This window comes from Ctenopharyngodon idella, chromosome 4 (genome assembly GCF_019924925.1).
Source record: "Ctenopharyngodon idella isolate HZGC_01 chromosome 4, HZGC01, whole genome shotgun sequence".
Classification (NCBI taxonomy): domain Eukaryota; kingdom Metazoa; phylum Chordata; class Actinopteri; order Cypriniformes; family Xenocyprididae; genus Ctenopharyngodon; species Ctenopharyngodon idella.
In genome coordinates this window covers 15,975,617-15,992,803 of record NC_067223.1, presented here as the reverse complement: position 1 = coordinate 15,992,803, position 17,187 = coordinate 15,975,617, and the positions used below count along the sequence as shown (strand labels likewise).

The 17,187-nt window shown below is 38.6% G+C and overlaps 1 protein-coding gene across 2 annotated transcripts in view; it reads right to left on the bottom strand.

The window, feature by feature from the left end:
- Positions 1-17,187, bottom strand: part of grm8a (glutamate receptor, metabotropic 8a) — a 189,294-nt gene that overhangs the window by 9,581 nt on the left and 162,526 nt on the right. For both annotated transcript variants that reach the window (XM_051892355.1, XM_051892356.1), the window contains exons 8-9: positions 15,373-15,512; positions 10,457-11,392 (exon numbers count right to left, since the gene is read on the bottom strand). In XM_051892355.1, coding sequence (XP_051748315.1) covers positions 10,457-11,392; positions 15,373-15,512 — 1,076 coding nt within the window. The remainder of the gene's footprint in view (positions 1-10,456; positions 11,393-15,372; positions 15,513-17,187) is intronic.

Below are 17,187 nucleotides of genomic sequence, written 5' to 3'. Positions count from 1 at the left end.
CCACATAAACATCACATGCAACTGAGCTGAACGTAATCTGCTGCAAAAAACAATTTTTTGTATTTATTTATTCTGCATGTCAGATAAACTCATGCATCTCAAAGCAGTAGCTAACAGGGAATGTTCTCAGAACTTTAGCTAACATTCTGGCAAGGTTTTCTCAAAGTTATAAACAAATGTTCTTCCAGTAATGTTAATAGAACCTTCTTTCTAAGTTGTCTGTCTTTAATAAGCTGCGTTTAAGTTCAATTTTCTATGCCCTTCCCTCGCTAACTTCCCTCCGTCTCATTCACTCAGATGTACATCTTTGCTTACGACGCATGAGTGCCCAATATTGGCGAAACCCTTGCAGTGTGTTTAAATGTAACGCCCTAAGCCCTTGATCACCTTGATACAAGTATTATGCAGTTAAAATAACTCCAGTATCATACACTGTGTGGGTGGGAATAAATTAAGCGTGATCTGCTGTGATGTCACATTCATGTTGCATTGTGGTCTATGGATTTACCTGAAGTGCACTTTAGTAGTGTAACGTTTAAAGTCTACTGAAGATGAATAGCTATAGGTGAAGTAGTTCAAAATAGCAGCTTGGTATATTAAATAAAGCAAAACAGAAATCCACAAGGGTGCAAACACAACGAAACAGCATGCAATACCGGACGCTGTCCTGAAAGAACCGAGGGACTTAAATAAACATGGATAATAAACTCAAATACGAACAGGTGTGCTAATTAATCAAAACCAACAAGGAGCGGGGAAATGAAATAAAGGAAACAGGTAAGAGAAACCAACTAAAAGTCTATGAAAACGAATGTATAACTCACTAATCGTGACAAGTAGACTCGCTCCCTCTGTCAAAATCGAGGGGTCGACAGTCTGTTCAAATAAACTTCCCTCGCCCACTTGATGAAGTTGAACGCACTTCAAAATGGCGGTGGGGTTTCCCCCGAGGGCAACTGCTTAGAGAAGTTTGTGAATGTATGTCTAAAAGTGAAGTTAAACGCATTCGTAATGTTCTCAAAGTGTTAGCATTAAAACATTATTTATATGTTATTCAGGAATGTTTTTTCCCCCTGAAATGTTTTTTGGATGTTCGTCTAGCTAATTTTTTAGCAAAACTTTTTTGCGGTTAAAAGCACAAGATGCAGGCAAAGTCCCTTTAATCCCTTAGTCCTTTCACTCTGTGGCCATCTTTGAAACGCCTCCCGGGCATACAAGTGCAGCTCCTATCTCTTTGAATGGGGAAACATCAAATTCTCCAAAACCGTTTGCCAAGCTTACGATTGAATTTCATATTTGAAATCAATGAAATTTGACAACAACTGACTTATAAATTTTGTTTCTTAATGTTCGAATCATGACAAAAAAACAGCATTTTTTTTTTAAAGCGCACGTCTCAGAACACTGACTGTTTCTATAGGAACCAGTGTGGTGAGAAATCGAGTCCCCCCTCCAGGAATTGGGTCTCATTTAGGACCCAAGTTGGTATCGTGATGTGTTGACTAATTATATCCTATTTCACTATTGTATGATGTTTATTCCATTAAGTGCACAAACAACATGCTTGAAATATAAAAATATAAAATGCCTATGTATTCCATAATAAAACAAACTGGAAACAGATATTGAAAGCAAAAAACATATAATATAAGCTGAGCTAGCAGGCTAATTAGGTAGATGTATGCTATGTTAGTGCATAAGCTAACTAAAAAACAGTAAGCAACCATATTGGGTGTTGCACTCTCTCCTATTCATAATAATACGAGTGGACCGTCTTTCTGTATATAAAGTCTTTGACGCAGGTCAGTGGAGTGAGAGAGAAAAATGCATGGTCTATAAATGCATTTTTTTAATAAGTTGAACTTATTTTACTTGAATGCCACGTCATGCACAAGACGCTGCAAAAGACGTGAGCGTGCAATGCTCAAACACATCCGTATAGAAAAACAATGGAAAAGTAGTGCAATTGAATGAAAAAAAAAAAAAAAACGCGGCCCCTTAGGATATATTTTTGTTAGCTGGGTTTAACTGCATGTGGCATTCAGCACTTGCACATATGCGTAACCAATTCACACTTTTCATCTGAAACACGAACTGTTGGTGACACAGCTGTCCAAGAGCAAGCGAGTTAACTCTGTAAAAGTCGCTCATGGCGTGCACAGGTACAAAAACTATTTTCTCCTTTTCGTCGCATAAGAAACAGCTGAGTAGTCAATGTTCTCTCTTTCTTTCCTCAGCTGTAATGGATGCAACACACCGGCAACTTGACAACATCTGTTGGTTGCTATAAAACAGGTGCATGGAAATTCCGTCTTTGAATGAATTAAAAAAGGAAACTGTTTAAAGAAATCATTAGGTCACTATAACCCAACTAGAGGCCAAGTCTCGAAAACAGTGCTCTATTAAATCATATTTGAGAGACTAACTCTGACATGATGTAGAATTAATGCTCATAACAGATTTGCATCAGAGGGGAAAAGCTCTCTAAATTGTTTGTGAATCTTTGTCTAAAGAAATTAACTTCACAGAACAGTTCAACCATCACTTAAAACTTTTAAATCAACATGAAATTGTGTTCACGACTCATTTAACTTAGTGGAACAGAATATTCTGCAAGTAAAAAGATTAAAAATTAAGACCAGGAAAGTGTATTAGGCAATATCAGCAACATACTCAGAGTATTCTGTGAAATGTTGTATCAAAATTACAGTGATTTGTTAAAATTGGCATGAAATGGAAGTTGCACTAGTCTTTTTGTCCCTATTGTGACGTATATCTGAATGAAATGGCTTCTTGAACAAGAACAAATGTAGGGCACGGCTTGATTTTGTAGGGGAATTGATTGGATGGTTGTGGTTTGCTATTGGCTGATCTCATGTGAGTGACAGGTTGCCCTGTCTTCATCATCAGAGAAGAGATTATGTCTCTTTAAGAGGGAGGGGAAGTTATTCTGATTAAAGTTTATGAGGAACATGAATAATAATAATAATAAAAAAAAAATGATGTGCACGGATAAATCATTTATTATACACACTGCAGTATTTCATAATTAACAAGAATTGGCAATCTTGATTTCATGGTGACTTTAACATCCAGTGATTTAATCTCATTGAGTGTCAGTGCATCTTTAGAAGTTCCTTGTCTATGTAGACAGCGTTGGACGCTCAGTCGGGTTATGCACAGGCTCACAGTAGCGATTAGCAGCTGACATTCCTGTTCAGGTGTGTTATCAGAGTAATGGAAGTGAGACTGACATCCATCTGTTCACCCAATCGCACGGCACGCCGTTGAGCGACAATTAATCAAGCAGGATTAGCCGCACATATGCCAGCGCCAGTGCACTAACTAGCTAACACAACACACTCAACAGATGTTAAACCTAAACACTGACCGCCCAGGTAAAAGTCAGGTACAGAGATATTCCTCTCGGTCTCTGCACATTTGCCCCTCAAATCTGAGTGTCAAACATGAGCACATGTTCTAAAAAAACAGCTTGAATGTGTTATTCATCAGATTGTACGTGGCTGTCATAAAACTAGAGGAAATGTATGTTGGTGAAGGAACCCCTACAGTGAATGTCTTTGTCTTTGATTGCAGAATTCACCGCCCGAAGATTGAGAAAAATCGATTAGATTAGGGTGGGGAAAAAACGCTTTTTATTAAATTAGTAGTTCCCTACTTAAGTGTACGACTGTGTCATAAACAGGCACAACGCAATAAAGCAGTACAGTGACAAATGATAGTATCTCTCTTTCTTAATCTATCCTAAAATATCTGGCTCCACCACAATTGTGACATCGATACCATAGGGAAAATGCCATATAGATATTTTTAATATTATCTCATAATTTGGCAGCAGGTATATTAGGCTGCTGTCACTTTAAGACCTGACGCACGGATCCATTGTACTGTTACACATGCGTTTTCTTTCTCAACTGTTTACGTTCACTTAAAACATAACTAACTGTGTTTACGTGAATACTCACCAAGACAGGCATTCTGACATTATTTTGTTTGTATTTGACGAAAAGGAACTAAATCTAGCACTGAGAGGCGGCTTTATGCACAAAATCTGTGGGAATGAGTAAAATTATATGCAATACCCGCAATCCCAAACCGAAATTCAAGCCCTGTAACACGGACAATATTCATCCGGAGCAAATGAAACAAGTGAGTGAGGGGAGGCGTTATAAATTCATGCAACTTGCAAAATCATGCAACTTAGTTAGCTATAATACACAAATATTTTCAAAATCTGCTCAAAAAAACTGAGAGGGCATGTCTGAATGAGAATGGCGTTTGTGAGTGACACAATATCCAAAGAAAATCCCTTCAGCTCCTTATATAAATGACAGCTGTCTAGCTGCAGAATGCTGTCCGACAGACACTTCTTTAACACAGACACCATCTTTAATGGTTCAGGAGGTGTTACAGGCCTGACATCCTGCTATAATCACTGCACTGCTCTTAGTGTCATTTTTCCTGTTCAATAAACAGATTCATTTGGCTAATTGACCACTATAAAAAAATCAATGTGTTTCAATGTGTAATGTGAAAACTGTGTGTGTGTGTGTGAGTGAGAGAGAGAGAGAGAGAGAGAGAGAGAGCTCAACGGAAACATCACTTTAGCAATGCTTTCCTGTGCACTGCCAACACGTCTCAGTGGCTGTTTTTAAAACTTGCTCCATAAAGCCTTAGTTACTTGGAAATGCCTTTGACAGCACTGGCTTTTCACAAGATTTGGTTGCGCTTTAATGAGAAAACCTTGGAAACCTTCAGAAACATTAGTGCTCTTAGTGTGAAGCATTCATATGTGCATGTTACAAAATATGAGTGTAAGTGTTTATAATCTTTCATCAAAATCTAATAACCTGCTACTCCGCTATAATGTCTTTCAGCCGACGTCGCCATCCTTCATATTTTCAACATCTCCAAACACCTGGTGCCAGTCGGGCATGTAATGCATACTTTTCATGATCTAATCAATTATAGCTGCTTTTTTTTTTTTCTTCTTCTTGTTGAGAATTCAGTTTCACTTGGAAATTAATCCAAGATTTTTTTCATTTTTTTTTATTTGCACATCAACACAAAGTGAAATATTTGAACAGAAGTGCTGTACATTTATCAGTGTTTTCATACATTATCATAATGTAGGCTACCATAAATTTATGACTTGCATGCCTTAGGCATAGTGCAACTACATTATGCAACCACAATCAAGCAAATTAAATGCAATTCAAGTAGTACTTTGTGTGCAAAAATATATTTCTGACCATATAATATATCATAAATAAAAAATATATAAGTAACACTTACATTACACTTTAAAAAATGATTAACTGATGAACTAAAAACAGAGATTATTGTAGTATGTTTTACAAGAAAATACTATTTCACTTGTTTCACAATTAATTCAATGTTACTTGCTGTTTCTTTGCAATAATTTGTGAAATTTACTAGCAGTTTCTGAGTTAAATTTGTTTCAAAGTGTAGTTAACATTAGTTAACTACATTAGTTAACATGAATTACCAATAAATAATAATTCTAGAGCATTTATTAGTTTCAGTTAATGTTAATTTCAACATTTACTAACACATTTTTAAATTATAAGTACTAATAAACAGCCAGTATCCTAGTAATATGCATGCTAATAACCAATTAAACTTCCATATTCTACATTCTTAAAAATGGCCACCGTGAGACATTATAGTGGTGTACGCCAGAGCATTTCCATTGACTTGATTCTCAGTATGAGGGCTGTGAAAGAAAAAGTTAGAGAAAGCAATAAAGAAACTATTCAAACAAGCAGAGCCAATCGCTTTTCAAACTTATGTGTTGTTTGTATGAATGCAGCTGACCTGATCCTTGGCACTTGCTGTTGTGACTCTACCTTAAGCTATTCTTTCCTATTCCTCTTCTGCATGGTGTCTTCTCTCTGGTGAAGGTGATTTTCCATTGCACACAGATTACCCATGATTAATAGCACAGCACGTGGCACACTAAGGATCTGGGCAGTCACTCTCTCGACCGGCAGGAATATCATCAGCTGAGAGGCTGCCGGGGAGGATGAATTATGACCAGTGGTTTTTGTGGCAGGTTCGCCTTCATGTATGATGGTATTAGCAGGGCAAATGTAACTAAAGCTTATCTAATCTGAGGTAATACGGCTTCCACTCTGCACAGCATGATCCTACACAGGAGGAGAAATTGTGTGTGTGTCTAGAACAGATATGATATATTACAAATAAGAAGCAATAGCCTTAGCTAGCACATTTCTAAAGTTCAAATGAGGTGGATTTTCTTTTTACAGGATCTAAATAGCAGAATATTATTTCCTAGGTCACCAAAACAACAAATATGGCATGCAATATGGGATAAACTTTCAAAGCTTGTTGAGGAAATTAGTATTATAACACCACCAAACACTTAGTCTTTGATTCACAACACCCTGAAGAACAGAGAAGGCGGAACTAATTGTGAACAAAGCTGGCCTTCAAGGAATTAAAGACACTAAAGTGAAACAAAAACATCTAAATGTCACATAAAGATCCAGTTTAGGTACGGTGTTTCGGATAGAGTAATTGAAATTACTGTGCAGGAGGTGCAAGTTTCTTGTGTTATTTCATTTATAATATTCCTTATGCAAACTTAAATCTTCATAACATCATTCATCACAGAAAATTAGTACAATATTTCACGCTCCAGCGAGAATATACTTACACCCACGAGAGGATTACCATAACAGGAGTGCAGTTACTAAGAACTTTGCCACGTTTCAGATCATGTTGTAATATTACTGTGCATATCAATGTATTTCAGCCACTGATCCGCTTGAAACGTGCATTTACACGCTCCGGCAGCAAGCTGAGCCAAATCATTTACAATTACAAAAACAGCCCTGCACGGGGAATAAATACATTTCCATGACTGTTAATAATGTAAATTTTGGCTAACAGCCATTACATTGTTCTACAGAGACTCAAAACTTGACTTCAAGAAATTAAAATAGCCCAAGCTTAAATCAATTTAGCATGCATTTAAATTATATGAGGAACACATGGGGCTCCCGAATGGAGATCGGGTCACACGGTAAACTAAACAAAACCTTAAAAAACAAATGTGCCAGTGATTTATGTGAGATCTGTAATTTGATTCTAACAAATCTTTTTTTTTCAAGAAATCTTTTACAATTACAAAAACAGCCCTGTATAATGGGGAAAAAACGGCATCTTCATGACTGTTAATACTGTAATTTTTGGCTAACAGCCATTATATTGTTTTACAGATACTCACCCACTTCAATTACATCAATAAAAAGTAAATGTGACTTCAAAAAATCAAAATAACCCAAGCTTAAATCAATTTACCATGCATTTCAATTATATGAGGATTGCATGGGGCTCCCGAATGGAGATCGGGTCACACGGTGAACTTAACAAACCCAATAAAATGATTTGTCGGTTGTTTATGCAAGACCTGTAACATGATTCCACAGCATGCAGAGCCAACCTCAACCTTTTACAATGACAAAAACAGCCCTGTATAATGAGGAAAAAAACGGCATCTTCATGACTGTTAATACTGTAAATTTTGGCTAACAGACATTATATTGTTCTACAGAGACTCACCCACTTCAATTACATCAAAAGTAGACTTCAAAAAAATCTAAATAACCCAAGCTTAAATCAATTTACCATGCATTTCAATTATATGAGGAACGCATGGGGCTCCCGAATGGAGATCAGGTCACACGGTGAACTTAACAATACCCAATAAAATATCTGCCAGTGATTTATGCGAGCCCCGTAATTTGATTCTACAGATATGTGGAGTGATTATCTTAACCAGTCACCTTTGGAAGGCATTGATTTCCTGAGGAGCCGTGAGCACGCTGGCCGCTGTTCATGCAGCACTTTATTGACTCTTTATGATTCTGCAGAGTCTCTGCATTGGAAATGTCAAAGTGCACGTATTGGTTTTTGGAGCTGATACCATTCTCAAATGCAGGAGGGTAGATCGTATCAGACTTGATATCTTTATGCTAGTGGAAAATAGAGAGGTAATAGTCGCCACAATGAAAATCCACACAAATTGATTTTTGAGGCATTAACCAAAGCACATTCTTAATAATGGAAACATATTTTACAGGCATTGGAGTTTTATCTACTTCTCTACAGTGGTTCATTTCACAATTGCTGCAACCGATACGACATTGACTTTTTGTAATGATATTAATTCAGGGCTAGTCATTTTTTCATTACAAACCAATTATGAAGTCCTTTCGCTTGGTGTGGTTGCCAATCAGACAATAGTCCAATAAATATAGACTCAAGGCCATGTTTTGTTATTCGTGACAAAGGGAACTGCTCATTTTTTTCAACAAGATGCCTTTTTTTCCTTATCAAATGATTCATGTCGTTGCTTTCTTATCTTGAGTAATGCGATGGGTTGGGGGTCTGTGTTAATAGAACGCCATCTATCCCACAGTTCTAGCGTTAAATAAGAATATAAATAAGCTTGTTAGTGTAAGGAATAATTGGTATATCCATAATTGTCTCTCTTGGCTAGCACACAGTGTAGCAGTCACAGTGAGAGGCTAATGTGACTAAAGAGCAATGCGATAATGAGCTTTTATCATGAACCACTGTGAAAGGAAATCAAACACCAGAGTTTTAGCATTCAAACAACCACTGAATAACTTGTTTGCATAGATATGATACTTCTACAGCTTTAAAACTAATTTTTTATCCAAAAATTAATATTCTGTCATTGTTTATACAACCTCATGTTGTTACAAACTTATATGCCATTTTTTAAAGTGCAATACAAACAGCATACACGTCTGGAATGTAAATGAGGATTGAATTTTCTTTTAGGGCAAAGCTATCCAGAGTCGTGCAAGTCTTGCTCACTCAAGCTTCAGATATTTTAGAGAGGCTTCTTGAGTTGCACATCGTCTGATCAATATTGCCACCCACCTGATCGCCTCTGACCCATTTGTCTGTTTCCTACAGAGCACCTGAAGCTAATATCCATCAGTCTGAGAGTGTGTGAAACCCTGGTCTTGGCTTCTTTAGGTTAGCCTTTTAACATGTGAAATGTTCTGAGGCTATCACATGCTGGGTCAGGTGAAAGGGTAACCAGCAGGCGATGTTATTATCTGTAGCCCACAGCAATATTCTGCCACCTATAGCTCACGCGCACAGAAACAAACATTCGCAGTGCCGCACCACATCCTTAATGCCAACGGGAGGACTTGAGAATCAGATGCACGGTAACTAGATAAGCAATAAAACTGAATTTCTTTGGAACAAACTTTTCATTTTGTGTTATTTTCAGTTTAGTGGCATTATTAATTTAAAAAATGAAATTAGTTATCATGTCTCCTGACCAGTATGTAAATTTGTCCTACCATCTGAGAAGTGACTTCTTGAAGAACCATGTAGTTTAAAAAAAACAAAACAAAAACAACTACTTTATTCAACAAATTCGTCTCTCCCCTGTCATTCTCCTATGCTGTTTACGTCCAGCGCTTCCAGGTTCTACGTCAGAGTGCTAACTCATTATTGGCTGGCTCTTGCGTCAGCATCACACGCATGCGTCATGATGCTCACATGAACAGCGTCGGCCAATACTGAGCCGGCGTTCAGACGTAAACATGGAAGTGCTGAACTGCGTTCACTATACGTCAATGACAACAGTATATGGGGCGGAGCTATCAAGACAGGGGTGTGATCCTTTTGAGCAGAGGCGTGCTTGTTTTGGAGATTTCAACAGCTTTTCTCAGAAATCACTTACTGCGCTTTTAATGATCTGTCCGTCGGACTGCGTGACTTCGCCAATAGAGTGCCACAGTCGGGTTCCAGAAGTAAAAACTTCTGGAACTCAACGATTCGTTTTCTCCATAGGGCGATTGTTTTTTAAACATAAGTTATAAACCTTTAAAGACAGCCTTACTGTGAGCTATGAGGTTGTCAGTCAATAGTATTTGCTTCTGTTGTAGCCGTCATCCTTTAACTTAGTTTTAAGTAATCCTTTTTAACAGTGGAATTCGTGGTGAAAAACTACATTACCCATGATGCTGTACTGAAAATTCCACCAATCACAGAGTTGAAACAAGCAAACATGCAAAAATATCTCTTTAGCCCCACCCACTCCCATGAAGCACTGGAAATGATGTAATTGAGTCTCTACTCGAGCCTACTTAAATGCTCCCCCCCCCCCAAAAAAAAGAAATTAAAAGCAAAAATTCTGGAGCGTAAAATATTTTTAAAAATGATTAAAAAAAAAAAAATACTCATTGCTGTAACTTCTGAGTACTGAAATATTCATGCCAGTTCTTACCAGAAATCAGAGAACAACCAGGGCAGACGTATTCACTATGAAAAGCAATTATTTGCAATGACATTGAGGATACCAGTGCATTTAGTTACAGATTTCGTAAATCTCACTTACCCTTTCTGCCGATTGTGCGGTGCCAAAGAAGATGGGTATAAAAGCTAACCAAATGATGCAGGTAGTGTACATAGTAAATCCAATTGGCTTGGCCTCGTTGAAGGTCTCTGGCACACCGCGGGTCTTGATGGCATAAACAGTGCATGTGACCATCAAGAGGATGCTGTAGCCCAGCGAACAGATGAGCGACAGGTCCGAGATGTCGCACTTGAGAACCCCGCGGGCCTTCACTGGGTCGGACGTGCGCTGCTCGCCGTAGTCCACGACCGTGTGAGGCGGATCAACGGCGAACCACACGAACACGCCGAGCAGCTGCACTGAGATCAGGCTGAAGGTGATGACCAGCTGGGAAGCGGGGCTGATGAAGCGCGGTGCGGCCACCGACTTCTTGCCTTGTTCGAAGATGCGATGGATGCGGTTGGTCTTGGTTAACAGAGCCGCGTAGCTGAAGCACATGCCCAAACCTAGGAACACACGCCGGAAGGAGCAGACAGCCAAAGTCGGCGTGGCGATCATCAAGAAGGTGATGGCATAGCACAAAAAAATGCCCGTCAGCAGCACGTAGCTCATCTCTCGTCCGGATGCACGGACGATGGGCGTGTCATTGTAACGGACGAAAGTGACCACCACAAAACTTGTAGCCAGGATGCCAAGAACTGCAACAAACACTGGCACGGCCGCCCAAGCCGAGTGCCACTCGAGTTTGATAATCGGGATGGGGATGCAGCCGGTGCGATTGCGGTCTGGACGCTGCTCATACGGACAAAGCTCGCAGCTGAACTCGCTGGCCTGGAAGTGGTAGCCTTCACATCGCTCGCAGTGCCAACAGCAGGGTACACCCTTCACGATCTTCTTCCTTTCACCCATTTGGCAAGGCACACTACACACCGAGACGGGAAGTGTGGGGTCGCCTGTCCGCCAGTGCATGGCACCCACCTGGAAAGACCAGAGGTGTAGTGTTAGAGACTGTGCATTCAAAAGAAGTCTTATTAGCTACACACATACATCACACCAACCTAGAAACTGCATAGCAACATGCTAAAATGCCCGAAACACCCTAGCAATGACCTAGAATCTGTACAACATGCCAAAAATGCCCAGAACCTCACAGTAAGGCCTAGCAAAATGGCGGTGAGTTTTGCACATGCAAATATTGCTCGTGTACTTTAATTTTACACACTCTCAAGTGGAAAAATATAACTGCGTCAACAATTTACATATTGAATTGTTAGTTTCTGTAAGTAAATGGAGCCCTTTAATGTGACCCACATACACATTGTAAACAGTAAAACGTCCACCTGCAAACGATAACAAAAAAAAGTCCTGTCAAAGACGAAGAGGCGCAGTGTTAAATTAGAAACTGTGCATTGAAAAGAAGTCTCATTACCCACACAGATGCATCACACCAATGTAGGTTGTGTCATATTTGCAGAAGAAATCATTTTTATTACCCCTTAGTGCCTGAAAGCTGTGGAAAATAAGAAGCCAATGTTGCTCTTTTAAGTGCAGCTTCAGTTTGGCTCCTGGGCGCAACTTTGATGACAGATATATTTTGGGACAAACTTGTGCCAGAGGCATTTGAGATGAAGTAAATAACACGACAAACCCAGAGATTGATGGCAATATATTATGCACACGTCTATTAAGTTAGGAATAATTGATGACGGGCCATTGAATTATTAGAAAATAATGCACACCCAAGGTGGCAATGCGGTCAAATTATGCAGTCAATTATTCCGCTTATACTATGGTTACCACAAATCAAGACATTGATCAGATGTTGTATTTGAAGACATTTATCAGGTTTTTGTCCTTAAAATGAAACGCTATTCTAACATTCCCATATCCTCAGTTCATCATGTTTATTCTTACATATTTATACATTTGTTATTTAAAAATTACCTCCCTGCAATGTTCTGGGAACTTCATTTTATGGTTGGAAAATAATAACCTAAGAATAACCATTAGGGAACAAACTTAATTTTAGGCTATTTAAAAATAACATCCCTGCAACGTTCTGGGAACATCATTTTATGATTGCAAAAAATAAAGCCTAAATAGAATGTTCCTAGAACGTTATTATTTATTTTTTTTTATTTTTTTTTTAAAAAAGGAACCAAATACTAACATTAGGGGAACGTTCTGTGTTTGCTGGGTCAAATGCAGTGTTCAGCAGCAGCGTCTCTACCAAACTGTAAGCTTGTATACCAAGCTGTAAGCTCTATAAACTGTAAGTTTATCTGCTTCAAGAACAGTGGCGTTATTACCTCGCTAGTGAGAAATGTCATGTAGCGTAGGTTGCTAAACAATTTTACTGATAAAATCATCAGAGCAGTGCTAATAACACGTTTCTGTATGAGTTTGTGTCCGTACTGAATGTGTGTGAGAGAGAGCGGGAGAAAGAGACGATGTGCTTTCCATACATAACAAAACGTAATTTTGTGGCAATTAAACATGGAAATAATTTGTCTTTTTTTATTCTATTGTTTACTATATTTATTTATTTCCTTGGTCAGTGTTGTGGTTTTTGTTTCATTTGCTGTTGTAGGCTGTAAGGACCTTTTGAAATAACTGAAATCATTTGGCGAAGTGATATGGATCTGTAACGCGGTCAAGTCTTGCCTGGAACTACTTCAGCTGTGTGTTTCCCTGAAAATAATTCCACGCCTTAGAACGTTTGTCAACCAATCAGATTCAAGCATTCAACAGCCCCGTAGTATAAGAAATTGCACATAAACAAAAAAGAATTAGCCAGACTAATCAAATAAGGACAGCTCTATACTTCTGCTCTATGTTTCTCACTGTTGCTGCTGCAAAGAGAAGGCCGTGAATGAATTATTCATGCTTGAGACAAATTATGCCTGGCAAAAACAGATTGGCTTTAATTAGAGAAGCAAAAAAAGCAGGGACATATTAAAATGAAAAAAGACAGAATTTGCAAATGAACAGAAGTTTAATTTGACTTATCACATAAAAGGGTATGAAGGGTATTTAAGAATAATTGAAAGACCAAATCCCTTCATTTGATTCTTTCCATTCTGTCTGAAACAAAAGCCACACTGACCATTCACAATTAGGCTGTTTAATTCGGTTTTATTCATCCTGAAGACACACTAATGGGGAACAAGAAGGGGTTCTGAGGTTCAAATGCTTTCAGAATCAACGCTAACCATTTACATACATCAGCATTACTCAGGGTTAGGAATTTGAACTAAATGTCGCAGCACAACTCGTCCCTCATGATTTGTGCTACACAAGTCAAATCCCTCAAACTGTGCGACTTGTTGAGGAGAGATGTGCAGTTACTTTTCTAAGCGATCTGAGATTCACCTTTCAACTGTGTAGCAACATGCTAAAATGCCAGGAAAACATTCAAAATTTTATTTATTTTGAAACACCCTCAATCATCTACATCTGAGTGGAAAGAATATATAACTGCTTCAGTGATTTACATATTGAAGAACCTATCATACACCCGGCACAATGCGACGCCATGCGCAACGCAAGTGGTTTTGGCTAGTTTCAGCCCAACACAGTTATTAACGCCCACGTTATAGCAAATGCACTCACACTCATCTGTTCGCCCATGGGCGTGCTGGTCTGAAAACGAGGTGTGTTCAGGTGCATTGTTGGCGTGTTGCTATTTTGAGGCAACTAAAAACGACTGCGCCATTGACCAACAAAAAGTATTTTTTTGTTATTTAAAGAGCGCGTTAGTAATATGCGCCTATGGGCGGGTGCACAATGAGCGTACACTCTGCTTGTTACACACACAGGGACGCGCAGAAGCACACAAACATGCCAAATATCAAAAATAAAAGGATTACAATGTAAAAGATTATTATTGTGTACATAAAGATAAAAATGCCTACATGTCTTAATGGATAGTCATTGCATGTATCAGAATTACCTATGTGCAGTAATGACGAATTAAATTATTTGACCAATCGTGGCAGTACACACATGTATTTAAACTGAGTCGTCAGGTTGAGGGTGTCTATATTCCACCTATATTCTATATTGGTTTATTGCACGTTATGCCCAAAACACACCCATTACTCATTAAGAGACTATGTACAACCCTTTTGGACCATACGCCTGGTGCGTCAACCATTTTTTCCATCGTTAAACTAGCAAAAGTGGATTCGGACACACCCTAAGTGCACCTGCGCCATGCGCTTCAGACCATGTGCTTAGATCCTAAAAATAGGGCCCTTAAAGTTTGCTTTTAGTAGTGTGAACTAAGCCCTTTAACGTGACCGACATAGATCTTTCAGTTCGGCACATTGTAAACAGTAAAATTGCAAAACACATTCATTGGCTCTGTGTATTGATTGCCAAAATGATTTTCCGTAAATTAAATGTCGGAGCCACAATCTTTCAGGGCTAACAAAGTGTTTTTTCCTGTAATGAGCTGCATGCAAAACACCAGCACTCTGCTTCCCATCCTCTGTAACACATCCAGCGCTGATCTGTTTAAGCGCTTAAGGGGAGGGTTTGATACCTGAGAACTACAGGGGGCTGGATCACAGTTCTGCAAAGCGACCACTTCCCCTCCCACACACCCAGAGGATCCCAGAGGAGCTGTGATTCTCCGTCACGTATTGAAAACTACAGCTTCAACCTCCCCACTGCTGCGAGAGCTTTTGGCCATGAAAACACAACTCGTTTCTGGCTCCATTAATTTAGTTTCGCAGCCAGGCATACAACATTACAAGCTTATCTTCCATCCCGTTGACTAATGACGGCCCGAGAGTATTCATGTCACATGCATCATCAGTAAAGATGAGATTTCCTACAAACATTTATGCTTGAATGTATCTGATTTGAACATTCATACATCGTTAAAATCTGGATGGATGCATGAATGCATGGATGGATTACACCATGAGGACCAGAAAAGGCTCTCCACTCACATTAAGATGCAGTTTGTTTGTCCACTGGCCGATCACTTTGTACTCAGCTGTCGATTTGTTAGTGATCTGATACTGGAAGATGTCGTATCGTCCTGGCGCATCTCCGTTCTGATTGAAGACCACCGGAGTCCCTGCACTTCCTGTAAAACAGTTGATGCACATTTTTTAGTTCCGTTGACAATAAAATGGCAAAAAAAAAAAAATTATATTTACAAATCGATATATATATATATATATATATATATATAAATTCACAATTAATCGATTTGACAGCTCTAATTTACACATTTCTGCAAACACTGTTGGAAGGAGGCACCCAATTTAATCTAGAGATTAAAGTCAGCATGAAATAAAAATTCACCTTATCTATTACCTAAATGCATGCTATTGTGAATAATTTATCTGTGCATATGTTTCAACTTTTATGTTTTAACCTTGTAATGTTTATTCAAAATGTTATAACTGGATCTTCTGGTGACTTCTCTCTATATCAGAAAGAGATGCACACTGTTTCTGAACTCCCTGAAATGCCTTGATTGTAGTCTTGGGTTTTCTTCCGGGAACGAACACGCCACAATATTCCTCATTTAAATAATTCCCGCCCAAGGCATACGCAAAATAAAGGGGCGGGGCCTGGTTGAGTTAGTTAGTAGACGTTGAAACTCGCAGTTATGGTAAGGGGCGGGACATTTCCCAAACACGCTCGAAGCATTTGACCATTCACAACACACTGCTCCAGCCGACCAATCAGAGCACATTGTGCTTTTCAGAAGGAGGGGCTTCATAGAGACAGGAACTAAACAGAGTGTTACTGACAGAATGAGAAGAGAGGAGCTGCAACAATGGAGAATATGTGAAAAATAATGAACATTCAAGCATGAAAACCTGTTCTAGTAGAGCCCAAAAACAACATCAAGACTTTGTAAAAGGGCATAATAGGTCCTCTTTTAAGCTAATGCAAAAGTTATAACTGAATTTCCAACAGGTGAATTAAAAAGGCAAGGTGTCAGCTGCTTGTATCTACACACGCATTCTCGCAGCTCCACAAAATCCACTGAGTGTTCAGGATCGGGTGTCACAGGTGTAAATAATACTTGCAGCTTCCTGCTGTATGTGCAAAGATCACGGCAACCTTGTGAGGAGGAAAGAAGGTGGAAAGGTAATAAAATCAGCCAACTTTCACTGAGTTGAGCGTCTTAGAAATACCACCTCACATCAACATCCATGTACCTTCACCAATGGTGTTGTTTTGATACTTGGTTTGGTTGCTTGGTTCAGACTTGGTTTGAAAACCACTTTTAGATCAAGTTAATGAACTAAAATGTCAAATGAACTTGGATCCGCATCTTTTAATGAAAGCCCTGAGGCCTTCAACTGCAATAACCAACCTTGTACATCCAAAATGTAGGGAAGTTGTTGAACATATATAAAGTGGGGTTGAAAAGTCTGACATTTTTCTAACATTGCGTAACAAATATTTTCATTACAAATGTTGAGAATTTAATTGATTGTGATTATGATCCAAAGAGCAAATTTTACATTCTTCAAAGTCCTAAAACTTTGTTTATTCATGGTAACACTTTACTTAAAGCCTTTATGTATAATGCATTATAAAGGTATTGATAATGTAAGTTGTAATTGTAATATATATATATAAGTTGCAGCATATATATTTTCATAAATAATTGTAATCAAAGTTAAAATGCATTATAATATTTGCAGATTCCTTGTTGCATCTTGGTTGTTTGTCATGTTTTAATGCATTATACTTTCTAAAGGTGTAACAATAAGTAGATACAGTAAATATTACATTAT